General features: G+C 48.5%; 8 protein-coding genes across 8 annotated transcripts; 4 read left to right on the forward strand and 4 right to left on the reverse strand.

Moving 5' to 3' along the window:
• The first annotated feature begins 15 nt into the window (after nucleotides 1–15).
• On the forward strand, nucleotides 16–3568 carry EDB82DRAFT_488284 (uncharacterized protein). Its single transcript, XM_025729984.2, has 7 exons — nucleotides 16–172; nucleotides 259–510; nucleotides 565–684; nucleotides 734–1381; nucleotides 1428–1661; nucleotides 1706–2041; nucleotides 2088–3568. Exons 1-7 carry the CDS (start codon nucleotides 161–163, stop codon nucleotides 3429–3431), a joined length of 2946 nt encoding a protein of 981 aa, XP_025589155.1. The 5' UTR covers nucleotides 16–160; the 3' UTR covers nucleotides 3432–3568.
• A 66-nt stretch (nucleotides 3569–3634) lies between these two features.
• Nucleotides 3635–4948, forward strand: EDB82DRAFT_488285 (uncharacterized protein). Its single transcript, XM_025729983.2, has one exon. The coding sequence runs from the start codon at nucleotides 3711–3713 to the stop codon at nucleotides 4728–4730; it is 1020 nt and encodes a 339-aa protein (XP_025589154.2). The 5' UTR covers nucleotides 3635–3710; the 3' UTR covers nucleotides 4731–4948.
• Nucleotides 4949–5941: 993 nt separating this feature from the next.
• EDB82DRAFT_488287 (S-adenosyl-L-methionine-dependent methyltransferase) lies at nucleotides 5942–8143 on the reverse strand. The gene is made up of 6 exons (XM_065608329.1): nucleotides 7618–8143; nucleotides 7434–7486; nucleotides 7129–7380; nucleotides 6649–7081; nucleotides 6516–6600; nucleotides 5942–6453 (listed from the first exon to the last, which is right to left on the reverse strand). Exons 1-6 carry the CDS (start codon nucleotides 7825–7827, stop codon nucleotides 6308–6310), a joined length of 1179 nt encoding a protein of 392 aa, XP_065465686.1. The 5' UTR covers nucleotides 7828–8143; the 3' UTR covers nucleotides 5942–6307.
• Nucleotides 8144–8157: 14 nt separating this feature from the next.
• EDB82DRAFT_488296 (uncharacterized protein) lies at nucleotides 8158–10501 on the reverse strand. Its single transcript, XM_025729981.2, has one exon. It carries the CDS (start codon nucleotides 10080–10082, stop codon nucleotides 8583–8585), a length of 1500 nt encoding a protein of 499 aa, XP_025589152.1. The 5' UTR covers nucleotides 10083–10501; the 3' UTR covers nucleotides 8158–8582.
• Nucleotides 10502–11049: 548 nt separating this feature from the next.
• Nucleotides 11050–12411, reverse strand: EDB82DRAFT_571845 (uncharacterized protein; the record flags this gene model as incomplete). Its single annotated transcript, XM_025729980.1, has 1 exon — nucleotides 11050–12411. The coding sequence occupies one exon, from the start codon at nucleotides 12409–12411 to the stop codon at nucleotides 11050–11052; it is 1362 nt and encodes a 453-aa protein (XP_025589151.1).
• Nucleotides 12412–13823: 1412 nt separating this feature from the next.
• EDB82DRAFT_488299 (pectin lyase fold/virulence factor) lies at nucleotides 13824–15062 on the forward strand. Its single transcript, XM_025729979.2, has one exon. It carries the CDS (start codon nucleotides 13834–13836, stop codon nucleotides 14959–14961), a length of 1128 nt encoding a protein of 375 aa, XP_025589150.1. The 5' UTR covers nucleotides 13824–13833; the 3' UTR covers nucleotides 14962–15062.
• A 52-nt stretch (nucleotides 15063–15114) lies between these two features.
• On the reverse strand, nucleotides 15115–19227 carry EDB82DRAFT_62715 (Sodium/calcium exchanger protein-domain-containing protein). Its single transcript, XM_025729978.2, has 3 exons — nucleotides 18745–19227; nucleotides 15951–18688; nucleotides 15115–15901 (listed from the first exon to the last, which is right to left on the reverse strand). Exons 1-3 carry the CDS (start codon nucleotides 18938–18940, stop codon nucleotides 15473–15475), a joined length of 3363 nt encoding a protein of 1120 aa, XP_025589149.1. The 5' UTR covers nucleotides 18941–19227; the 3' UTR covers nucleotides 15115–15472.
• A 1242-nt stretch (nucleotides 19228–20469) lies between these two features.
• Nucleotides 20470–21694, forward strand: EDB82DRAFT_471658 (P-loop containing nucleoside triphosphate hydrolase protein; the record flags this gene model as incomplete). Its single annotated transcript, XM_025729977.1, has 2 exons — nucleotides 20470–20704; nucleotides 20760–21694. The coding sequence occupies 2 exons, from the start codon at nucleotides 20470–20472 to the stop codon at nucleotides 21692–21694; spliced, it is 1170 nt and encodes a 389-aa protein (XP_025589148.1).
• Nucleotides 21695–26068: the final 4374 nt, after the last annotated feature.

The raw sequence follows: 26068 nt of genomic DNA on the forward strand, positions 1-26068 counted from the left end.
AAAATGACTATGTTTGATCATATATGTAGCAGTAACAGCCACTGTGGCGCTAGGCAAGCTTCCACTGTAGCTCCCTAGCTCAAATGTCCCACCATCGTCATCGCGCCCCAGCCTATGGATCTTCCCCAATTCAAGACCCGACATTCTCAGATGCTTCAAGATGGCCATTTCAGTAAGAACGGCCCTTTTGTCTTTTGCAGACAAGCCTCATCTACTGGGGCGTATACAAGTTCTCAGCATGCTAACACTCAATTATAGTGGAAGTCGTTTGACTTCTTCGATGTCGCCCAAATCACGCTCGCCGAAGACGAAACCCGACAGCTCTTCGAAGGCAACGAGATCTCGAGCGTTTGCGCAGGCTCCGATAGCCTCTTCCTTGGATCATTCGATGGATACGTCAGCATAATAAACAAGTCATGGAAGGTCGCCAAGCGCTTCCAGGCTTACGAGGCTGGGAGCATCACGCATATGCGCCAGGTTGAACGAACGAGTCTCTTGTTGACAGTTGCGGTACGGCTTGTTTACTGTTCGATCGAGCGGCAGATATACTGATGATGATAACAGGAGGATATGAGTAGTGAGCCTGTTCTCAAAGTGTGGGCGCTTGATAAGCTTGTCAAGAAAACCAACACACCGACATGTCTAAGCACGGTGATGATCAACAACAACCGACGACAATTTCCTGTAAGACGCTTAAGGGTTTTATCATGATACAAAAACTGATCACTAGAAGATATCGGCGTTCGCGGCTACGGATGATCTTACACAGATCGCGGTGGGATTTACGAACGGTGCCGTCACCATAATTCGGGGCGAATTAGTCCACGACCTCGGCACAAAGCAGCGCATCGTTTTCGAATCAGAAGAGCCAGTCACGGGTGTTGAATTAGCATGGGATGAGACGCAGAAGCTCACCACCTTATTTATATCCACAACCTCAAGGATTTTGAAGCTAGGCCTCTCGAAGAAGGGACATGGGATGCCGCCCAAGACCGTTGAGGATGCCGGATGTGCAGTGGGTTGCATGACGCGTGACCAAAACACTGACGGTGTTATCATTGCGCGGGACGATGCCATCTATACCTATACTCAGGAAGGCCGAGGGCCCCCTAAGGCATATGAGTCGCCCAAGAGCAAGATTGATGTCTACCATGAATACGTTGCGGTTGCTTGTCCGCCAGCAAGCAGTACGGCAAAAGACTCCGAGGCTATGAGACGGCGGTTTGGTAGTACGACTGCCAATTCTCTGTTCAATGCGTCATCTTTTGTGCTGCTGGATATGGACCTTCGAGTTATTGGTCATACTGAGACGTTGATGTCTCCAGTGGGGCATTTTGTTGATATCTGGGGTGACTTTTACACGATCCTTCAAGATGGCAAGGTAAGTTCGTTTTGATTGAAATTTTGGCTCACACTAACATTTTCAGGTTTATCGATATCATGAGAAGAGCTTGCAGCAACGGCTGGAAATGTTGTACCAGAGGAACATGTTTCCCCTGGCTATCGAGCTTGCGCAAAAGTCTGGGATGGATAATGAACAGCAAAGCCTTATTTACCGCCGATTCGGTGATCACCTATATCAGAAAGCTGATTATGACGGGGCTATGGTTCAGTACATTCGAGCAATCGATACGACCGAGCCATCACAAGTCATTCGCAAGGTAAATAATGCATTGCTATATGTAACCAATGCTAACTTTGTCAGTACCTTGATACACAACGAATTCATAACCTTATTCAATATTTGGAGCAGCTTCATGACCACCGAAAAGCAACCGCTGATCATACCACTCTTCTCCTGAACTGCTATGCGAAGCTCAAGGATATCAACAAGCTTGAGAAATTCATCAAGTCTCCTGGCGACCTCAAGTTCGACCTTGATACAGCAATCGCCATGTGTCGTCAGGGTGGATATTATGAACAGGCAGCATACCTAGCCAAGAAGCATGGTGAGACTGATCTGGTGGTAGACATCTTGATAGAAGACTCCAAGAACTATGCCGAAGCGCTCGATTACGTCTGGCGTCAAGATCCCGATATTGTATGTATGAATCAGTCTCCGAACGGAATATCTGCTAACAATGTAGGCGTACCCTTGTTTACAAAAGTACGCACGAGTGTTGATCGAGAACTGTCCCCAAGATGCCACAAAGCTATTCGTGGACTATTATACCGGCAACTACAGACCCCGACGAACTTTAACTGTGCCGCATGACATCGACACACCTGCTAGTGGCGGGTTTGCAGCCGGAGCCGCCAGTGCTGTTCAGAACCTTTCTAATCTTCTTCCCCTGCCTTATATGAATACTTCTTCAGTAGCATCTCCTGGTACTATTGGGAATACACGGGCTGTAGTGAGCGACAGCACCATTGTTGTAGACAACGACGATATCCCTGCACCTAAATACACCCCGCCTCCACCAAGAACAGCATTTTCTTCATTCATCGACCATCCTGATGAGTTCATCGTTTTTCTCGAAGCATGCCTTGAGGAGAAGCACCTCAAGTCGAGCGACAGGACAGATTTGTACACTACTCTTTTTGAGATGTACTTGTACAAGGCCAACGAGAAGAAGGGTCAGCATCACAAGGAGGAATGGGAGGCAAAGGCCAAGAAGCTTATTGAAGGCGAACATGTACCCATGGAAAGCTCAAACGTATTGCTTCTATCGCATCTTGCCGACTTTCAGGACGGAACAGTCCTTGTCAAGGAGCAGGCAAAGCTTCTTTTCGACATTTTCAGATCTTACACATCAGCCAAGGACACCCGAGGTGCCATGAAAGCTCTCAGAAAATACGGCCCCGAGGAGCCGCAGTTATACCCGGCTGCACTGGCATACCTCACCTCAGATCCGAAAGTGCTAGAGGAGGCTGGGCCAGATGAGCTAGCCAGCGTTCTAAACAAGATTGACAAGGATGGACTCATGGCACCTTTGCAAGTTATCCAGACTCTTGTGGGACAATCGTCGGGTGGTGGTGTCGCTACCATGGGCATGATCAAACCATACCTGCACGAAACGATTACAAGGGAGCGCAAGGAAATTGCCTCTAACCGAAGCCGAATCAACACACTTCGGGGAGATACGGAAAAGCGTCGCGAGGAGCTTGCCGACTTGGGATCCAAGCCAGCTGTATTCCAGGCAACATGGTGTTCCGACTGCAGTCAGCGGCTAGATTTACCTGCTGTTCACTTCCTATGCAAGCACAGCTTCCATCAACGTTGCGTGCGAAATGGAGGCAACGAGGGTGATTCGGAGTGTCCCAAGTGCGCGCCCGAGAATGACATAATCCGCAAGATGCGAGAAGGACAGCGTGAGAGAGCTGGTAAGCACGATCTGTTCAAGAGCGATCTGGAAAACAGCGAGGATCGCTTTAGTACATTGGCAGAATGGTTCTCGCGAGGAGTCATGGATGGGCAGAGTGCCGAGTAAACATAATGAATAAAGCCGCGGGCGTGAGATGCATGGTGTCTAGAGGAGTTTGGGTTTATTATATGGTCTCGGCCTTGTCTTATTGCGCTGGGCTTTATTATATACAATCAAGAAATAACCAATGGTTTTATACGGTCAAATATGTGTTCTTATATCCCGGTGTTGTGTGACTCTGCTCCCTTGTCAGTACTAAGCCAGCCCCACGTCTCCTCATGTCATCTCCAGGATATTAGAAAAGTTGACCAGAATCATAAAAAGACGAAATTAGTGAGTCGGTTCATGGTGCTTAGGCCAAACTCTTGGGTTGTTTATTTTCGTATCCTAAAGCTTGGAGGCCAACTTTTCTGTAACCCGCCAAGTCATCTCTCTAGTACTACGTTAATCCATGTCCATCACAAGTACCTCTCTGAACTTCACCAACACATGATGAGCAACAAAAACTCAACACCATCCGACATGCCTTCAATAGACCCAAAAACTCTTGTCTCGTCATTTTCTCGAGCCCTCACCTCCTTCCAGTCATCCTCAGATGCCTTTCGTGTTCTGTGCACTCTACCCCACACCTCCAATGTCCCCGCGCCGCGCCGTCCTGGCCGCTCAGTCCGGCATCTCATAGTCCTAGACTCGAGCTTCAATCCGCCGACGCTGGCGCACGCCAGTATGGCACGTACTGCTCTGAAATCCGAGGGCCAGGAGAGATTGATGCTACTGCTCTCAGTCAACAACGCTGATAAAGCGCCGAAGCCGGCGAGTTTTCCCATCAGGTTGAGCATGATGGAGGCTATGGGACGGGAGTTGCTCGATGAAGGAGTCGAGATCGATGTCGCTGTTACTACAATGCCTTTCTTCCACGACAAGGCGAAAGCGATAGCGGAGTCTGGATTTTATGCTGCTGAAACTGGGGAGCAGCCCACGCAGACCTTCCTGGCAGGCTTTGACACGATAGTTCGCATTTTTAATCCAAAATACTACAATGAGGGAATCCAGAACGCACTGCGTCCGTTTTTTGAGAGCTGCAAGGTGAGAGTCACTACGAGGCCAGATGAGACGTGGGGAGGGGTCAAGGAGCAGAGGGCATGGTTGACCAAAGAGAGAGTGGAAGATGTTGGAGGTGATGAGACTTGGGTTGACAGAGTTGAGATGGTTGAGGGACGAGAGGGAGATGAAGATGTCAGTAGTTCGCGGGTGAGAGATATCATTAAGAGTGGACAGGGGAGTCTCGATGGGTTGGTTGGGGGTGAGGTTCGAGGATGGATTGAGAGGGAGGCTTTGTACAGAGAGAGGGAAGCCAGTCTTTAGTCTTGAATATTTGGTGATGTTTCTGCAATTCGAAAGCGGCAGCTCTTTGATCGATTAGGATATATTGCATTTAAGATAACCTGTCTAGAAATCATGGTTCACATCTTCTGATCATGCCGAAGTATTTGATTGTCAAATGAGGCAATGGTAGATGGCACTGTCTACTGCAGGGTAGGACCATTAGGATTGTGCTTAACAGCATCACAGAGTTTTCCAGGACAAGAAGACTGAATAATTTCAGAGCAGTGATTTAACACTAGAAGATACTAAGTTTCAAACTCAAGCCCGGTAATCTTACGTTTAGAACGATTGAGAACGTAGTCAATGAAAGCGTCATACGATATGTGAGACTGGCCATTGGCAGGATACACATCATGACACCTCATGCAAGTAGCAAAGTGCACATTCAGCATCATGACACATGCATGACAGAGTAATACCGTGCACAACTCTTCTATAGAGAACACCCGACATCCGTCACCAGCCACATCTCAATAACAGTCTCGACAATCTAGCTCGGAGCCTTTACTCATGATTCGGAGCAAACGATTCGTGTAGTTACATTTTGCTCCGGCACTTGGCATGTAATCTCGGCGCAAAGCAGACCGCTAGCCAATGGCCCACTGCGAAAGTGAAGCAAAATGGTCAGTGAAGAAAAAAAGAGGTTACACAATCCACAGTGAAAGGATTTCTTCTGACGCTGCTTGGATGAAGTCGTTGATAGTGGAGTCGCTCTTCTCGGCGCCTTTGCCCAAGCGCACCTGCCAAAATGCGAAAGCCCCACTATTTCATTTTTTCCCACGGTGCGGCTCCAAATTATTCTGCCGCCCAACTTTTAGGCGGTGAGCTGAGAGTGATTGGAAGCCCCACATACTGCCTATAAATATAGAGCTTCCCTCCGAGCTTTTAGAATTTTTTTCTTTTCTTCTTCATGTCGACAATACTTCAGAGAATCATTTCTATAGTATTCGACCTTCTCTTGGTTCCCTAAAAGAGCCACAGATCCCACCCTGGTTGATGAGTGTATATCCTCGACACCCTAGAGTGAATACCTTTTGGTCCTCTCGATCTGTCCGCAAGGATGGCGGTAGTTGCCTTTTAGGCTCCTGCTGTATAGAGAGTTGTTTTCCCTCTTGATGATCTCGACCCTGGCTGCGGTCTTGCCTTCGGGCGCGCGTTCAGGGTGGGTGTTGATGGACGTCTGACAGGCGTGTTTCTTTTTTCTCTTTTTCATTACTGTCTGGGGCTTGCCCTGGTTGTGAGGAAGAAGCTACTCCTAATAACTCTGATTGCCGAGTGATATGAGAATCTTGACGTCCGTCGAGGTACGGGTCGTGCGATACATCATGCACGGTATGTGGCAGAGGCTGATGTATGTCGGCGAAGCTCATCGTTGATAGTGATAATCTTGAAGATGGACTCCGATGCGCCTCGATCCCTTGATCCAAAGAATAGAACCCGACAGTCGTCCTACTCGATCGACCGCGGTCCAAAGCCTTGCGATGCGATACACGATTATCCCAGACATTCAGATTTATTATTTGTATTCGATGTCGCCAACGCTTATTGCTATCCATCTATGGCTTCCGACCATATACGTATCGCACCATCATATACCCATGCAATCTGCGGTTAGACAGCGCTTTGAGCATCGAAGCAACGAACTGCGTGTACTCTTCCCGGGACCAGTTGAGGACATGATGCCAAGTGTAAAATGTGTACCCTGTTGTTCAAGGCTCGTCAGAATCTGCAAGCAAGGAAGGACCTCAAGTGATGGAAACATACCCTCAAGATCATTCTCCATGGTCAACCTGACATACTCGCCCGTCTCGGCGAGTTTGCGATTATTTGGCCAGCCGCCAACAGGTAGCTGTTGTTGGAATTAGCGCTGCCTAGAACGGCGCGATGTCGTACTTACTTTATAGTCAAATATTCTGACGTCGGTGAAGCCAGCCTCTGTGATACTCCGCTCTTGTATTGCCTCTCTCTGGAGAAAGAATGGTCTTCCTGTCTCGAGTCCACCGCTCTCGTACAGATCATTCCACGTCTTGAGGGCGGGTTCGTTGTCGGTTGTCCCGTCGTCGGAGTAGAAATGGATGTCGGCTTCGCATGATTGAACCCATCCTCCAGGCGCGCAACAACGGTATGCTTCGCGGAAGAGTGCTGGCCAGTCTCGAATGGAGCCAAACAGGTAGCGTACGTGGACAAAATCGAAGTAGTCATCTTTCCAGGGCCACTCGAGAGAGGCATCTGCGATCTCGAAGCGTACGTTTGGAGGGACCCATTCTGGCTGGCAGGGCGAGAGGTCCGAGCCGACGACTTGGGCACTGGGATGTGCGTCTGCGAAATCTCTGGAATAACTGGTTAGTAGATGAAAGAGACGGGATGGGAGACTTGCATTGCCCATATGCCGGATCCTGTACCGACGTCTAGAACTGTCTGGACGTGAGGTGATATGGGAGCTAAAAAGAGCTTGTTGTCGAGTAGGATGGTGAGGTAGTGATGGGTGATATCGACAGATTGGAGCTGCTGCTCGTCATTGGGAGCATAGTAATCGGCATCATGCCGGTCACTGTGATAGGTACGGCCTTGGATGGTTCTATATTCGAGGATACTTGCTGCTATTGATTCGGGATATAGAAAACTGGCACTGAAGACAGACGATGAGTATATGTATATGAAGCGGAATAGCAAAGAACTCACGCGTCTGACCCAAGGGCCGAGTCAATGTCAAAGTTATCATGATCGACGTTATCCTACAAAATACGAAAAAAGACAAAGTGTTAACAAATAAACATATCAAAGGCAATTATGAATAAAACAAAATGGACTCTACAAATTCTGTGCTTGTTGGTTGGTTGGTGGTTGTGGGCAAGGTATGACATACTCCGGGGTCCTCTGCGGGGATGAGTTCAGCTTGAGGCGTGGGGGAAGATGGAGAAGCAGAAGCGGAAGTGGAAGCGGAAGCTGGGACTGAAGCTGAAGTTGAATCAGGCTGAGCGGGGGGAACAAGAGAAGTACGAGGAGTGGACGCAGTAGGAGTTAGAGCTGTGGGGGTGTCTTGTTGGTTCGTCATGGTTGATATCCATCCATCCATCCATCCGTGACCCAACAGCCAAGTTACCGTTACGTGGTTGTAGTAGAGTTGGTTGGTACGGCGCAGTTAATAGTTAGGCTCTTTCTCTCTCTTTGTACTGAGGATGTTTGGTGATGTTGAAAGAGTGGAGGTTGATCTATTCATTCCCCCTCTTTGCTTGATTAATGGAGTAAGAAAAATAAATAAATAAATAAAAGGAACGGATTGTGAGGAGGCCGAGTTTATCTTTGATCACCCAAAATAAGATGTCGAACTAACTATTAAGAGCGAGAAAGCTAGAGAGTTCCATATCAAGGGCAGCATGGAAGAACCCCTCATTCTCTCTGCCTTAGTCCTCTGTCATTAATCTTCACTAGGCCTCTTATTTGGTTCCCGCCCTCCCGTAAGCGGACGGTGATTATAGTGGCTCAAGCCTGCTAAAATAAGCGAGCAGATCATGCCTGCAAAATACCGATTATTCATTCGATCTATTTTGACTCGACTGCTCTCGAATGTTTATCGACAATGAGGGACCTGCTTTTAGTTAGTACAAACCTTACTTCTACACATTCACTAAATCTCGAAACTTCAATATCATCATGGCTTCAATAAATCATCTGATCAAATCAAAAGTCAATTTCCCATATACTAAAAAGACCAATCCAATACCCTCAAGCGACCAGCGCTTGGAAATACCAACCCATTCCCTGAACGGCGAATACTCATACATACGACTGACTACCTACCTCCTACATACCCAGACAAGTCACTTGAACTTATCCAGAGCGCGGGAAGGAAGCGTACCACTCGTCCATACTGACCGTGTGCCACTCTGGAACCCCAAGACTAGCGGCACGGCCATACTCCATGGAATGACCGAATAGGTTGTGCCTAGGGCGCACCTCTCCCTCTTCTAGGTCTCCAGACAGCCATCGTTCATGTCGAGTTCTGTCTTGTCGCCGGAACCACGACTCCCACGGATTCCACTCCGGGTGAACGTAGAATCTGTGGACGCGGTGTATACTGCTTATAAGCTGCGTCTCAGGATCCACTACCAGGTTGACATCGGTAGCGAATGGCCTTACAGCGTCGCCGAGTTTCTCCCAAGACGTTTTGAAGTACTCTTTGTCATAATGACCTGCCTGCATGCCATCTGCAGCGATGGAGTAGAGAGCTGCTTCGATGCTTTTGAGAAGAGCCTCCTCTGAGGCGTCGATCATTTCGTACTCGATCATCAGCTTGAGCTTGACCTTGAAAATGTCTGCGACCTCACCAAAGTAGTTTTCTTCCCACCTAGTGTATTCTTTGTGCAGATCAGCGTGGAGGATGTCCATGAGCTTGTCGATGGAGGTGAATTCGCTCCATTGGATCGACGATATACCTGAGAGATACTCTCGTGTTGCAAGCCTGGCAAGGCTGGCTGGACACTCGTCGTACCAATCCCTCAGCTTGATGCCCCGATCAGCATGCTCGCTCAACATGAGTTCCAGAACAGAAGGAATCACATGGGACTTGAGCGCTGTATTCAGTGGTGACATGAGAAAGTAGTCACGCGGGTTATCGCCGTGCCACCGTAATTTATCTACCAGAGACCCAAAGAGAAAGAATGTGTCAGCGCGAGTTGGGTTAGGAAACCCGTGGCTGCTCAACAACTTGATCATACTGAAGATGACTTCCATGGCGCGCTTGCTGATACCTCGTTGCATCTGATCCAGCAGATTCGTACTCATGTGGCCGAGCGGCTTCATGACTTTGTCACGCCCGGTGTTGAGTCCGACCCATTTGGCGGTTTCGCCATTGGCGCCTCTCTTGAGAAGCCATTCTAGAGCGTTGAAGATCTTGTAACGCTTCTTATCGCGAATTCTCGGTTGGTGCTCATCTTCCGAGGAGCCAATGTCCTCGTCCACGCCACTCAGGAGAAGGTCCACAGTTGTCTGCAGCCGAGGAGCTTGCAACGGACTCAGAGGAAGGTAACGCCACATTGTGTCGATGGGCGCTGCGTTGTAATACTCGCAGCGATCCATCATGGCGATATTGGCCACATGGACAGACAGGTAGAACTGTTTGAAATCGTTAGCACGGAAGAAAAAAGGTCGGGCGAGGTCGTACAGGTGAGAACATGTCTGGCTTAGATGATCGAGGCTTTCTGCTGTCTGGTAACCGTCGGGGTTGTCGTTGATTGCGCCAATGATGTTCAATATGGTCTCTGTGAGAAGCATGGCCAGCATGCTAGTCTGCACAGGACGAGACTGGTTGTTAGACTGTTGGAGAGACATGACGTCGGTTGTTGTGGTGTTATTCTGTTTGGTGTGCTGTTACGATGTGAGTCGTTGCGATGTAAGTTGTTTTTTTGGCGTGAGAGTTGTTTTGGCTCGAATTCTGTTGAGTTACCAGAGGACTCTCAGTAAGGCTTTTTTATACTGATGGAGACTGCTTACATGGAGTTGTGGTATTTGGACAATAACTATTGTTCAGTTGGCTCTGGATTGCTCACGACCAACCTCAACAAAGGTCTTCTGCTGCTTAGTCTTGTGTTCGTCTGGTACGTGCGTGTCTCGGACCAATACTTTCACAGCTCAGGTCTGAACATGGGTAGATAAGAAAGGAAGATTCCCGTGCTTCTCGTTGTTCTGGTCTATGTTTAGACAGCATGCCCAACACAAGTATCCGTTCTTTTCGACAACCTACTTCAGACTCAATGTGCTGGAAAGATATACCTGAGCTTATGTCTGCCGCCTGATCCTAGGTTATGGTGTATGCTGTGGATGATTGGTTCTGCAAGTTGCATTGCCACACTCCAGCTCTACTTGCTACTTAATTTTGACCAATATCTATATGTTCACTCCTCACGACCATGGCATTGGTATTTCAAGGCTTCCCAGATGTCGAAGCAGAGGGCCTGAAAGCATATCAATTCCAACACGTGAACATGGTTGTTTAGTATAGCAAGGTAATGCATTGATCTATATGCAATTTCCGGTACAATGACAGATGGCTTTTGACTAATGGAACAATGCGAGCTGATGTGTCAAAAACGACAATTTTTTCGAGTTCAAAATCTTTGTTTACTACCTTATTTAACTCGAGTTGTTAGGGCAGCTCTGTCGGTCCGCTCCTTAACCTGTATCCCATCTATCTTTTTCGCTTGCAAAAATCCAGTTTTTCATCGACTCTACCTCGCATTCTAAAGCTACCTCTATTTACGATCGGTGCTTTGCCTTGCAAATATGTCTTGCTGTGCCATCACCAGTGGATGGTGTGGAAGAACTCGTGTAAGCACTTCCACGGCTTTGAATAGGTCATGTACTCATCATACTGATCCAACGCACGATTCCTCTTCCTGTTGATATCAGTGACAGACATGATTAGCTCGGTCCAGCACCAGGAGGCATCGCGTTCGTAGTCGAGACCCCCTAGCTTCATGATCTTGACCTCTATTCGACGTAACGCTGTGAGAATGTCGTTGAGCAACTTCTCTTCCTCCCCATCGATACCTTGATACTGGATCAGCAGCTCTATCTTGGCCTCGAGAGTGTCGCCCATCTGATCGGGCGTTTCCCACCACCAGGTCCAGAGGCCGAAAACCTCATCAAGATAGACGTCGATGAGCTGAGCGACTTCAGTACGGGAGAATCGATGTAGGTTCCCATTCTGTTTCTCCTCGTGGCGCCGCGTCGCAAGGCCTTTTAGGCACATGCCATCTTCCTCGAGCTGCTCAAGGTAAAGCTCAAGAACAGAGGGTGGACATCCAGACTTCATCATGACCAACATCAAGGAAGGCCTATCGTAGCAGCGACGAAACGCTCCGAAAGAGTTGTCATGGAGAAGCGTCTCTGCTGGGGTTCTGTAATGGCCGGTGTCTTCAACACGACTGCGCAATAGGAACTCGTAACCCTTGGCACGAAGAAACTCAATGATGCGGCAGATGTCGTCCTGTTCCTTCTTACTACTTGCTGTTGTCAATACATCGAGCAGCCTGTACGAGATGAAGTATCCGTTCAAGCCGGCATTCCAAATACTCTCTTCGGCAGGATTAAAGACCTTGAAGCCATTATCCATGAGCCACCCAGCCGCTTTGATGTATTGGTCCGCCGAGAAATGTTTCGACTTGAAGCCCTCGAGGAGGAAATAGCCTGGGCCCTGGGGTAGACTATCTTCGGATTGTGGGGGCGGATCCCGGAGATTGAGACTATCCCCCTTAAGCACCTCGATTCTGTAGGCCTCGTAAGCCCATGTGATGTCTGTTGGTGGTGGGTTCAGCTCTTTGCATCTGTTCATAATGTCTATGTCTGCATGTCTGAGGGCGTAACGGAACATGCGAAACTCTCCACCCTTGAAGATGGTGTTTGCAGTCATGTGGAATATACGGGATGATACGCGGCGGAGATTCCAGTGGTCTTCGGTCTCTAAGCAGTCTTGGTTGATTATCATCTCTAGAAGTTCTGCGGGTAGGAAGGGCAGGAAACACTTTTGAGATTTAGTTTCTCCGTCGAGTGTCTTTCGTTGTCTTAAAGCGAGAGTTTTGGTTTTAGTGGCGCTTTTCTTGATGATGCCTCTTGCTGAAGGATTGTTGGTCTTTCTGGTTTGGTCTCGTGTGATTGCCATACTGTTGTTCAAGTTTTGTTTGTATGATGCTGATTCTTATGTTGTGTAATTTGTCAATCTTGACTGAACTTGTTATAGTTTATTACAAATGCTCTATATACCTATTGAATATTCTAAACAAGTTATCCATGCCTAATAGTTACTAACTACTTGTAGTCTTTGATAACTATCACAATGACTTAAAGTTTCACACAACAAAGCAAATCTTGGATCAAGACAACCAACTCAGTCGCAATCAAAGCCGGCTCTTTTTATGGCGACAAAGAACAACTGGTCAAAGAGATCTCCAACAAAGTATCAGTGCTGCGGAGGCCAAAAATGGAAACCAAACTAGCTTGCTGTCTAGTCATGTTTAAGAATGCAGCTCAGATCACAAGCCAGGCTCTAAAAGGTAAGTCACTGCTCATCATCTGCACCTCGTATTGTGCCGCTTTGAAGACTACCCCTTTCACCTGATTTTCTAACCTTCTCTCCCCTCACTATATGTATATACATAGACTAACAGGCTCAACTCCAAAACCTGGTAAGTTGTAAGCAAATAGCCAAGGACGTTCATTTTACATATCCCGGTTTTTAAGTGCTTTATATCCGCTAATGGATTAGCTATGGTGGTAGTATGTATGGGTAACATTTGACAGCTCGATTCTCCACACAAATTCTTGATAGCAACGTGGTAGACCAAGCTAGAATGTCACAACTAGAATAGTAGTTGGTGGGGGAATTGGTCTCCATGTTAATCAGATGTTGAATGATCCTTGGCGTAGAGCAAACCATCTCATCGGGTTTCGGAGAACATGTACCGATGGGAATACGCGGATATTCATGAAAATCATTTCGATATTGTGTTCCAGAAAGTGGTAAGGAATAGCATCTTATCCACCTTTAACTACAAATAGTAGAAAGTGATTTCCCTTATATTGGCAAGGGGGCGTCTCTCTACTGATAACCCACTCGTGCGAAACATTCGGCCGTGGATACAAAAGAGATCCCACGAATCAGGAATCCCGGCATTGCCCAATATGGTAACGGCGTCCGTCAATGGTCCGTGACTCTTTTCAGTATCTTTGCCCGAGAATCACTCTGAATACATCGGATAAGGCTACGATGAGTGAATGATCAATCTCTTTCCACGCCGAAGTGCCGTTTGCCAAGGGATGAAGCTATCCTGCATGAGTCCATAGCTTCCTCCTTTGGCATGGGACCCCCCTACATAGTCCCGGTGCTGTGCAAATAGTCAGTCAGATAGTCTCGTCTAGCTTACACGGAGATGTTTATATGAGCCTCACAATATCCTCCCTCTTTCGACTTGTCTTGTTCTATCTATCCATCCTCTCTTTCTTATATATATATACCAGTAGCTGGGTCTCTGGTTCTCTATTCTATTACATACACACATACTCCTACTTTAGTCACAACTTCAAGATGCCTTCTCTCTTCAAGACCCTCTTCGCGGTCGCCGCTCTCCTTCCTTCGGCCTTTGCCGCTCTCCCTACCAAGGCCGAGGGTTTTGCTTCCAGCACAACCGGTGGTGGCAGTGCCGCCGCCGTCTACCCCAAGAACGCCCAGGAGCTCATCAGCTACCTCGGCGACTCTCAGCCTCGCCGTATTATGCTTGACCGCACCATCAACTTCATCGGCACCGAGGGCACCGCCTCAGAGACTGGCTGCGCTCCTTGGGGAACCGGCTCCCAGTGCCAGCTCGCCATCAACCAGAACGGCTGGTGCACCAACTACCAGCCCAACGCCCCCAAGGTCAACGTCAAGTACGACAAGGCCGGTGTTCTGGGCATTACGGTTGGCTCCAACAAGTCCCTGATCGGTGTTGGCAGCAAGGGTGTCATCCGTGGAAAGGGTCTCCGCATTGTCGGAGCCAAGAACGTCATCATCCAGAACGTTCACATCACTGAGCTTAACCCTCAGCTCGTCTGGGGTGGTGATGCCATCACTCTTGACGACACCGACAACGTCTGGATCGACCACGTTACCACCTCTCTCATCGGCCGTCAGCACATTGTCCTCGGTAACAAGGCCTGCAACCGTGTCACCATCTCCAACAGCAAGATCGACGGCACCACCAACTGGTCCGCCAGCTGCAACACCTACCACTACTGGGGTCTCTACTTTGCCGGCTCCAACGACCTGGTCACCTTCAAGAACAACTACGTTTACCGTGTCTCTGGCCGTGGCCCCAAGGTCGCCGGTAACACTCTCCTCCACGCCGTCAACAACTTCTTCCACGATGTCCCTGACCACGCTTTCGAGATTGACTCCGGTTCTGCTCTCGTTGAGGGTAACATCTTCCAGAATGTCAAGTACCCCGTCAACTCCAAGGGTATCCAGGGCCAACTTTTCGGTGTTCCCAACGGTGGCAGTGCTTGTGCTGCTGCTCTCGGCCGAAACTGCCAGGTCAACGGCTTTGGCAGCTCTGGAGCTCTCGGCGGTACCAGCACTGGTTTCCTTAACAACTTCAAGGGCAAGACCATTGCTTCTGCCTCTGACTACAACAGCGCCAAGAGCGTCATGACCTCCGCTGGTTTCGGCATGGCTTAGATGTTGTCGACTTGGCTTGCCTGAGTTGGGATTGGCATCTCTACACATTCTCTGTACATACTATACTTTAGCATCTGGTTCTCATTAGAGGCCTTTGTCCATAACAATCACACATATTTGTCCTTGGGACATTAATAAACTTGGCTGAAAGCATGAGAGGTGAAAACAGTGACTCATTTTATGATACTTAAGCAGACTCTTGAAACACATGCCTGCAAGGCCCTAAGAGCTATCTTGTAACATTGAGGCAATGAATGATGATTAACACCTTGAAATGATTGACCTCTCAACAAAGTATCATTATAACCACTCCAATGCTGATAGGTCGTGAATCCGTACAAAAACAGCCATCCCTCTCAATAATGTAAACCCGATATATAATACAGGTTCTCATGCAACAGACTCCCCCAATGTTATATGTATGATGTAGTGTATGTCCGGTATTAACAACTCACGTAAATGCATTATTCTGACAATCTTCAACTCAACCCCCTTTCTCATCAATCAACAATTAAGCTGGAAACGCCGCCCCCTTTCGCGATCTTCCGATCGTCTTGTAGTTCTGGTAGTTTCCATCGGCTCCCATGACATCAAAACGCTGCATGCCCATAGCATCAGACGAATAGCCACTAAAGTAGTAGCCGATGATGACAACCAAGTAGGTCAACATGAGAATGCTTCCCTTGAAGTAGTTACTCTTTCCTTCACCATACATATAACTCAGTAAGAACACGCAGAGAACGGTCATGACAAGGTCCCATTGGGGGAACAGGAGTGAGAAGGTGTATAGTGCCGGATCACCACCTTCAGGCACTCCAGGCCAGAAGGCCGAGTAGAACACGAGGGCAGGAATTTGAAGAAGGCACACTTGCAGAGCGTAAGCTGAACCAATCTCCATGGACAGCGCAATATTTCCGTTCATGGCGAAGGAGATGGCGTTCTATGTGTGGTTAGCATATTAATTCGAGGCAATCGAGAGGCATCCTTACCAGAAATTCAGTTGTGTTGGGCACAAGAGCAAACAAGGTGATACCGAGGAACTTTTGATCAATCGCGAAGCTTTCCAAGACAACATCTACAGTGTCAACTAGGATTTCGGCAATGATCGCATACAGAACAGTTGCCCCAAGAAGGATGATGGAACTCTTGGCGCGACTCCAGTTGGGGGCATCATGCCCGCCATGTGCTTGGTGAGCCTCAGTGGCAGGTCCCTCAGTCTCAGCAACATCGCCATGGGTATGCTGACGGCTCGGCGTAGGACGAGCGCCTGCTCCGTGATTAGCGGGCATAGCTGAAGGCTTTCTTGTCATTCGTTCACGCGAAGCAATGGTAGCAGCTGTGGCGGCAATCTCGGCGACCTCACGCACAAGCATCTTGTTGTCGGCATCGCTGAGGCCTGGGACATGAAGAGCGGAGTGCGATGGCTCGCCACCACTAGACTTGGGGGGCACGACATGAAGGGTAGAAGCTGAGCCGTTGGCGCCAGCCGACTGCCCAGTGGTAGAGTTTGGGCGGGAGAGTTCTTCTCCAAACCCAGATTGCTTCAGAGACTGACCCAGAATGCGCTTGTAAAGTTGAGAGTCACGAACATCGGCACCACTGGTCTCAGCAGTTGTCGGATTGTGAGTGTGGGCATGGGCATGGCCGTGAACTTGAGAAGTTCGGAGGCTCGAAGAATGCATGTGGTCTTCGTGTCGCTTCTCATCAACCTCGGCGTTCCAAATGACGGCAGCATGCGTTCGAAGAGTGAACCATAAACCGATCAGGTACGAGAAGAACAGCGTGGTCGCTGCCATGTAGCAGTAAGGACGCACCGCCTCCAGATAAAATCTGTCGTTAAGCGAAGGAGACTGGCTGAAGTAGCAACGGCGGCAGTCCCTACTGTTCTCACCAGTGTTGTAGTCTTCACAGTCCATACAGTTGAGCTCGTGGGTTCCGTAAATCTGGTAAAACAGGGTTGGACCAAAAGCTCCGACAATTGCGAAGAGCAACATTGTGGATGTTACACCCGCAGACCGCGCATTGAAGCGCTGCGTCTTTCGTTTGATAGCACCAAAGCACATGGAAATTCCAGGCAAGAATAGGATACCGGCGAAAATACTGCCGACGATACTGCCCTCGACGAGTTGACCTTTGCCCTGGCTAAGAGCAACACAGTAAAGGAACACTTCCACAACAGTTGCGAAGAAGGCATTGATGGCAGCGCCCACACCCATTGACGACTGTGCCGAAATAGAAGCAACAGCTTGGCCGATAAAGTAGGCAAGAGGAATGATAGAGAGGAGGCCGGCGCAGAAGAGAAAGGCGGGAGACGTGATGAAGCCCTCGACATGGAAAACACCCTCAATCACAAGCCAGTCAAAGATGACAAAGATAACAACTACCATCAGGTTGATGAGGAAGATGTTGGTTCCATCAACTGTGTACTTCCAGTATCTTGATCCAACAGCACGGTATGTGCAGAGGAGAACAGACGAGCTCGGGCCACCATCCTCGCGAATGTATCTTATATCACTCTCGAAGGACAAAGCCAGAGGATGTCGTCGAAGGTGGTCGAAGAGCAGAAATGTGGTTTTGCCCATGGGGATCCAGAAGACCAAGAACCAACAGATGGCAGACACGAATAGAAGCGAGGGCGAGATGAGGCAGTAGAAGAAGACGAAAAAGATGACACGGCCAACATTCCACTCGCCACGACCAAAAAGTCGTCTCTTGTGCTGATGAGACATGTCGGTTTCAACATGCTCACCACGTCGGCCTCGGCCCAGAAGACTTTGGGTCTCACTGGGCTCTGAGTCGATGCTTCTTCTCGACCGTCCCACAATTGAGCGGTTGTGTTCGCTATCAGGTCCAAAGAATAGTCGCCCATGTTCGATGTCGCCACTTTGCCATTGTTCGTATTCCGAGATACTGCGTCCCTCGTCTTGGTCCTCGTGCATGTAGGTCTCATCCTTTTCCAGGCGGACAAACTTACCAAAGGGATAGAAGATATACCCAGCAAGACCCCAGAGAACCCTGCCATACTCTCTCCCGCTAGGAGCAGCAGCAAAAAGCAGGCATACAATGGCACCAAGGGCTGGTAACATAGCCAACCACCAACCGAATAGGAGCGTCCAAAGCAGATTAAAGGTAAGAAGCCAGCTGTTAACGCGACCTCCTGGGGCAGAGTGAATATCTGCTTGGGCGAACTTTTGAATCGAACGATCCTTCTTGTATAAGGCGGGTTTCCACACTCGAATACCGAAGGGGTGAGTCTGATTGATGGCCTGCTGCCTATCCTTTAGGGTGAAGCTCTCTGCCTCACTGACATCACTATCCGAATCATCGTGATCGTCGAGGGGAGTCTCTTCCTCATCCTCCTGCGGGGTTTCAGTGGGAGTCTCGGTGGGCTGGTCGCTTCGGTCATTGTCATCGTCGTCGTCGTCTGGACGCGATTGAACGCGGGAAAGTTGGGTCGGGAGTGCTGGTCTGCGACGGTAGGATTGCTGACGCTCAGCAGCATCTGCTTCTACTTCATGAACTTCGTCGTCGACGGAGAAGATTCCGCCGCGATAAGGGGTATTTGAGGAGGGTCGTCGAGGCATTGGAGGTTTTCGCAATCGAGTAGCAGATCGCATTCTCTGGGGGCCTCGAGAAGGACGTGAGGACTGGGCTGGGCGAACTAAGCCGCGCTCTTGGGACGTTTCTTTTGATTGTTGGGCAGAACCAGCTGGGCCGCTTATCGAACCTAAAAGTAAACAGAATTAACCCTGGTCAATTCGCCAACATGGGCATGAAACCTACCATAACCCTCTGTTCTAGGGCGCACTGTGTCTGTCGACTGGAGATTCTCAGGCAAGTTTTCACCATAAGTAACAGGAGATACGGCAGATTCGGCCTGAGCAGGCTGGTGACGCGTGTCTGCGGGAGATGCAGTGCCGGACGAGGACTCGCCAAGATGGCGCCCAGGCGACGAGTTCTCTCGTCTTGGGGGATCCATAGTGGAGGAGTAACTGCAATCAACAGTCAAGAATACACGACTCTGTCACAAGAAACTCGATGTTTGTCGTAAAATGAATAAACAAAAAAGAAAAACAATGGAGAAGACTCGAGTACAATAATGCGATCAGTCGCAAAATGGCCCCGTCTCTGTTCTCGAAGTAACTGGACAGTTGAAGAAACTGGGAATGACGAGCATGCCAATGTCACGATGCAGTGCTTAGAAAGTCGTACAATCAATGCGTTGCGATGATGGAAGCGGCCTGAGCGGCTGCAAATCGCGATGATGCGAGATGGGGATCGTTGGGTCTGAGATAAACTCAGCCGAGTCGAGTCTCTATATCTCTCTACTACCTTGGGCAGAAAGGAGAAAACAAAGACGACGGTTGGAGACCGACGGCGTATCCGAGAGAGTACAAAGGTATGGCTGGTGTTACTCGAGCTGCACAGAGCTTTCCAAAGGTAACATCCACTAGAGATTCCTTGGAAGAAGGAGGAAATGTGATCACGGCAAGGTGATTACCAAAACAAACACTTCTGACGAGGTTGGGTAGGTACTTTGTAAGTAAAAAGGAATGGACCCAAGCAAAAAAAAAGTCGTCGGGACTTTTGGGCGTAGAGAAACTTTTGAGTACTGTATCCAACTCAATATATTACTCATGTACATACACGATATGTATAATGCTGCTAGTTCAAGTAGGCAATCGACATCGCATCGAATTCAAATATGAATCTTCCTAGTCTAGGCTACTTATCTGATCCACAATAACCAAGCTCGTTGCTCGTGATCAGCCAACTTTCCCCATGACAGATTAGTGTGTCTTGCCGCACCTCGCGCGTGTTCACCCTTGTCCAATGGACTAACGTCATTCTGCATCCTCAGGGTCTTGGTTGGTGCCATCGGGCGGCTCTTTGCACGACTTTGATGCTTGATAAACAGAGGGGTAAGAGAGTATTGTCGCTTTTCTAAGATATGACGAGTCATGAGGAGTCATGGAATATGGGTATCAAAAGGCTCCACGGTAGCTGACGTGCTGTGAACAATGTCTCTCCATGCACAACAAAAGCTCTCGTCAGCTTCACGAATCTTCGATCCATAACCTTATGCATACTGAAGCGGTCTAGCATGTCTCAGTGGGGGCAGCGCGGCAGAGAGCTCGCCGATAGTGGAGTAACCAAGCCTTGGGTGGTCAGCCGTCAGAACCCCATGAGATTCAGCTTACCCTACACCTGTCATCGCCCGGACGACGGCTCAACATAACGCCGGGCTGGACTCTGGGCAGCTCCGACCTTGGTTGGTCTGTGCTTTCACTCGCCTTTGGAGGATTACGAGACAAGCTGTAGCCTTGTCATCGAGCTTCAACCACATCGCATACCAACATCGACAACATTCTCAATACACGACCCCATCGCAATCCCCTGCTCCGTCTTCAATTCGCAAACTGAGCAATTCCTGCAAATCTTTCGACCTTTACCTTCCGAACCACATTTAGCAGCTCGTTTCCCTGACGTCAAGGGAGCTACGCCAAGATGGCGCTCGACGAGTACTACCACAACAAGATCGAGGCGATGAAGCTCGAGATCCTCAAGGGTCAAGCCGCGCTTCGTCGTCTTGAAGCCCAGAGAAACGACTACAACTCCCGAGTACGATTGTTGAGAGAAGAGCTGGGTCTGTTGCAACAGCCTGGATCCTATGTTGGTGAGGTCGTCAAGGTCATGAGCACCAAGAAGATTCTCGTCAAGGTACACCCAGAAGGCAAATATGGTACGATAAACCTGTCACCAAAGAATCAAAAAGACGTATACTCACAGTTCAATAGTTGTCGATGTGTCGGATAGCGTCGATGTCGCCAAACTCACCCCCGGAAAGCGAGTTACTCTACTGTCTGATAGCTACAAACTCGAAAAGATGCTACCTTCGTCCGTCGATCCCCTCGTCTCTCTCATGATGGTGGAGAAGGTTCCCGACAGCACATACGACATGATTGGTGGTCTAGACCAGCAGATCAAGGAAATCAAGGAAGTTATCGAACTGGGTCTCAAGCACCCTGAGCTCTTTGAGTCTCTTGGTATCGCACAGCCAAAGGGTGTTTTGCTATACGGTCCTCCCGGTACAGGAAAGACACTACTCGCAAGAGCTGTTGCCCACCACACTGCCTGTAAATTCATCCGAGTGTCAGGTTCTGAGCTGGTGCAGAAGTATATCGGTGAGGGTAGTCGAATGGTGCGAGAGCTCTTCGTGATGGCTCGAGAACACGCCCCATCGATCATTTTCATGGATGAAATCGACAGTATTGGTTCCTCGCGAGTGGAGGGCTCCTCGGGTGGAGATTCCGAAGTGCAGCGAACCATGCTGGAGTTGCTGAACCAGCTTGATGGTTTTGAGCCTACTAAGAACATCAAGGTCATCATGGCCACCAATCGTCTCGATATTCTCGATCCCGCTCTCTTGCGACCAGGACGTATCGACCGAAAGATCGAGTTCCCCCCGCCTAGTGTTGAGGCCCGAGCGGATATTCTTCGTATTCACAGCCGAAAGATGAACTTGACCCGTGGTATCAACCTTACCAAGATTGCCGAGAAGATGAATGGATGCTCTGGTGCCGAGCTCAAGGGTGTGTGCACAGAAGCCGGCATGTACGCTCTACGTGAGCGAAGAGTGCATGTCACACAAGAGGACTTTGAGCTTGCTACAGCAAAGATTCTCAACAAGCACGACGACAAGGAAGTGTCTCTCGGAAAGCTCTGGAAGTGAGAAAACTGCGGCAAGGGGCGTTCTTTTATTCATTCATCTTCATATCGTCTCTGCTGTTGGTACGCCTCCTGGGTTCGCAACAGAGCCTGGTTCGTTCATAGATGGGTTGGGTTATAACAGCGGGAGTGGAGTTGTAAGGATAGCAATTTGTACCAATAGCGGAAACAATCATATGAAGCTACACAAGATTCTATCTGTAATTGTGATCTCGTCTTGTGATCTGCCTGGCCTACCCTTGACCACGTGATGGTATCTCATGCTCGTTCGGGTTTATCGAAAAGACGCCCTTGCGTGCCCAGCAGACGGTGGCTTTTGAAACCGCATACCTTGTTCATGGTAAACAGTAAACAATAATATGGAAATCTGTCTCGAATTGCATCACCTGGATCATTGACCTTTCTCTCCCCTCAAGCCTCAAAGCCATAGGTGCCTTCGCACCGGAGCGGCCGCTTCATTGAGATCTGAGACATGACCTCGTGAAGTGTCAGCTGAGACCAATTTAAAACAAGTTATTTCCATCGAGGCCGAGGAATTTGGGGAAATCAGGAGATGTTGAAACATCGGACGAGGTTCAAGACCGAAGAACTATAGAGTTATATGGAATAGGAAACCAGGCCATTAACAGCATAAGAGATGAAATTAGTAAGCTCATTTATACTACCTAACCTAAGGCTGGATCTTTAGGATACAAGAGTACATCCTAAAGCTTAGGTGTTAACATTTCTGTTGCCCTTATTAGTCGAGGAAGGCAATTGCCATGGCTTATGCCGTTGACTCAAGTAGATGCCAATTAGTGGTGTTTTACATATATCCGGCTTGACTAAGGGACGAAATGGTCCGTTGTTAGATTTTGACTCAGGACGATTGTCGTAACGCTCGGCGGTTGTGATTATAATTAGACCATCAAGGAATTTGACAGCTAACGAGCACTAACACCAGTCATCTGAGCCCAGGCCTCCTTGTGACAAGTTGATTGTTTTCCTTGGAAGCAGTCCTGAAAGGGAATTGTTATATCTTCTCTCCAGTTACAGCAATATTTTATGATTAGAGCATTCCATACCGTTATGTTAGTCAATCGCTACCAGTTAGTCGTGGTGTTTTCCCAACCCATCAGCTCCCCCAGTCTTACCAACATCCCTCGACGAGTTCCACAACTTATGCGGAAGCTATAATTGATGCCGTTCGGGCGCATGGACTACCGTGCGAGTTTCGAGACCTCGAGTCGTGTATCACGCTAACGAAGCACCACAGATAACTACATGCTTCACAGGAACAAACCACGCCGCATAGGGAGAATTGCTCAGCCCTCAAGTACGATAAAAAACAGGTATTTCTCAACGTATGTATGTGTAAACAACAAACAAGTGATATGGCCAACTGATTACTCTACCGGTGAAGCCTGATCTTTGTTTTCGAGTTTATCAGAAATATGGACATTGACATTAGGCTCACAGGAATGAACTGATTCTTTGGCGGTGTACAAGGACCAGGTCTCTTAGGTTGATAGATCTGAAGATGATCGTGATGTTGGTGTTCAAGATTTGGTGGTGATGTGCTTGTAACAGGCTTTTTCCCTATACGGAGTCAGTGAAGCTTTGACAAGGACCAGGTGGTCTGGACTTGATGGTCTGAGATAGCCTCTTTCAGATCGAGATGAACATGATTGATCATGATATCGTAATACAAACACAGCCTTTACGCAACTAAGACCCAAGCCTTAGGGTACCAGAAAAATTGGCTGCTGGAAGCATGCGATACGAAATTAGCAGGTCAGCTTATGCTACTTAGATAGTTCTTAGGCTATTTATTCTTGTACCCTTAGACTTAGGAGACCAACTTTTCTGCCATCTAACTAGCCAAGTATAATGAATTCGAAATAAAGCGGAAATTGGCAACGCTGAAGGACCCTGCTTTGAATGACAGGAACAAAACATCCGTTGGCAACTCGTGCCGTTGGAGAACGTCGGGAGATCAGGGTAGCAACCATTATGAGACGCACCCAACCAGTCGGGAGTGAGGACATGCCGTTTCAATATCACACCCCATTTTGCTACATTGGGCATGTCATCAATTAAAAGTGCATCCATTCCGCATACCGTATTTAGAAAGACGACACTTGTTGCATGATCGACAAGCCTCGACTCTTCTACGACAGGGAACTGAACCACAACTGATACATCACGCGAACTGTCCATACACAAAGTTCAACTCGAGTCGACGATGTCATAATTAATGTCTAGAACACTTTGACTTATGCGTTGTCCGCGGCTGAAGCACAGCCTGATGAATCTAGAACGGTCCGTTGTACGTCATTGAAGTCGCATAGTAGACAAGTACGCCTTGGGCAGTACCAGGCACTGGGAACTTCTCGAAATGCGGTTGTCAGTTGTCAGTCGGTATATGCCATGTGCTGAGTCGAAATTCAATCTCCACGTGGGGGGGATACGTGCAGGTTTGTTGGAAAACCCATATACCGGACGAAACCTAAAGGGAAAGACTATCCAGGTAATCCCGGTCATGTTACAATGCTCTGTTGTCTGTTCTGTCTTGTCTCGTGCCCTGTGCCCCTCGCGTTTTAGATGCTAAAGCCAGATTTTCAAGGGTCCGCCTTGCTGCGATGAAGCTAGTCCTGGGCAGGTGAGGCGGCGGCCCTCTCGTGGCACCAGGCCTCTGGACCTTGGCTAAACTGACTGACGTTAGAAGCTGGAAATCGGGACGCCATGTTTCTTGGGAACAACTAGCGGTAAGGGGATGAACTTCTTTTCGCCTCGAACAGTTCCACTTTGAGCATTTTCCCGTAACCTTCGAAACTCGATCATGCGTCTCTTTGTGGAAGGCAGACTAGACTAACTAGTTAGCTCCAGGTCCAGCTTGACTTTTGGATCTCAGGATGCTGGTGTTCTGGGAAAAGGCCTTTTTGGATAGAGAAGGCGCCGCTGATCACAGAGGATGAGTTGCTGTACCCGCGTGCAACCCCAGTTGAGTGTTTGATTTGAGAATCTACCCGTCAAGGGGGGATGATCTCAGGGTCCAGGCCCTTCGAAGTGGATGGGACAGAGGTGACGGTGAGAAATGTCTGAGGCTTCCGTCCAAAAGGGTGTAAACTTAGTGCCGATCTAGGGTCCAGAAACGGAAACCGTAAAGAACTGCTGGCAGATTGACTCGAATTTGGGAACGGGGCTTGCTAAGCTTCGGCCGTTGGAATACCGTCGTGACTCGAGCGTAGGCGACGACAGGGGTGACGGACATAGCGTGCCGTCTATATGGCTGTGATAAGATTCTCGCATGATGATCTCCCTGGTTATTGAGTTGAGATCAATAGGTGATTAGGTTATGCTCCGCGATTAGCAATCCATCGCCAAGTCAGCCCTGTCTCAAGGCCTTTCTACTATGTAAGCGGAGGTCCTTGAACTCATCTCGGAAGGTGATAGCTGGAGCTGGCTAGGGGTCACGGCATAAGCCGCCCAGCCTTGAAACAAAACCATTACACAAATTACAGCGCGCTAGGCTAGCGGAGAGCAGCCGTTTTCTGACAGTAGCGGGATGAGGGTTCGGGTCTGATTCAGCTTTGCTTCTGACGGGCTTTTTTTCAGCTGAAACTCCGTTTAAATTATCGGGATAACGGTAGCATATGTGCTTAAAACGGTGAACTAATTGGGATCTATTATTAACTACGTCATTCCGTAGGAGCATAGTTTGTGCAATATTGGTGACCGGTCCAGAACCTCGATCGATAGAGCGGGAGTTGAGGCTGAGCGATTAATATTTGGGGATACAAATGAATTACTGCCTTGGATCAAGCATGAATTACGGTTTGTACACGCGGTCTTTGCTCCAACATGATCGTTCTAGACTCTTATCGATCTTGTTTTTTTTTTTAGGCGAAGGGCTGGGCAAGATATAATAGAAACGGTGGGATGGGTATTTGAATAAAAAGGCGGAGAATAAGAATGGGAGAAAGAAAAAGACCAACTTTTTTTTTTTAGCTTAGCTATATGCGGGCCAGTGACGTTGACGATGCAGCCACGCGAGATTCTGATTGGACAAAACACAGAGGGGAAACACAAAACAGCTGCACACTCCCCTGTAGTTCCATAATTACTTAGGTGGGGACCCTTTTGACGCTGCAATGACGATATAGTCAGGGGGAGCAGCGACATTCAGACAGCCTCGAGGGAGGGGAAGTCAGAAAGAACTTTAGTTCGTAAGGAGATGAGATGAGAATAAATGATGGTGTTTTGAATATCAATTTGAACTTTATTAAAGTGTTCTTTCGTCAGAATACAAATGGTTGGGGAACATATGTCAAAGAGGAGTGGAGACGATACCTCTTGTATCACCAATCTTCAATACACCTCTGCTGTTATACCTGGG

This window comes from Fusarium venenatum (genome assembly GCF_020744135.1).
Source record: "Fusarium venenatum strain MPI-CAGE-CH-0201 chromosome Unknown EDB82scaffold_1, whole genome shotgun sequence".
Taxonomy (NCBI): Eukaryota; Fungi; Ascomycota; class Sordariomycetes; order Hypocreales; family Nectriaceae; genus Fusarium; species Fusarium venenatum.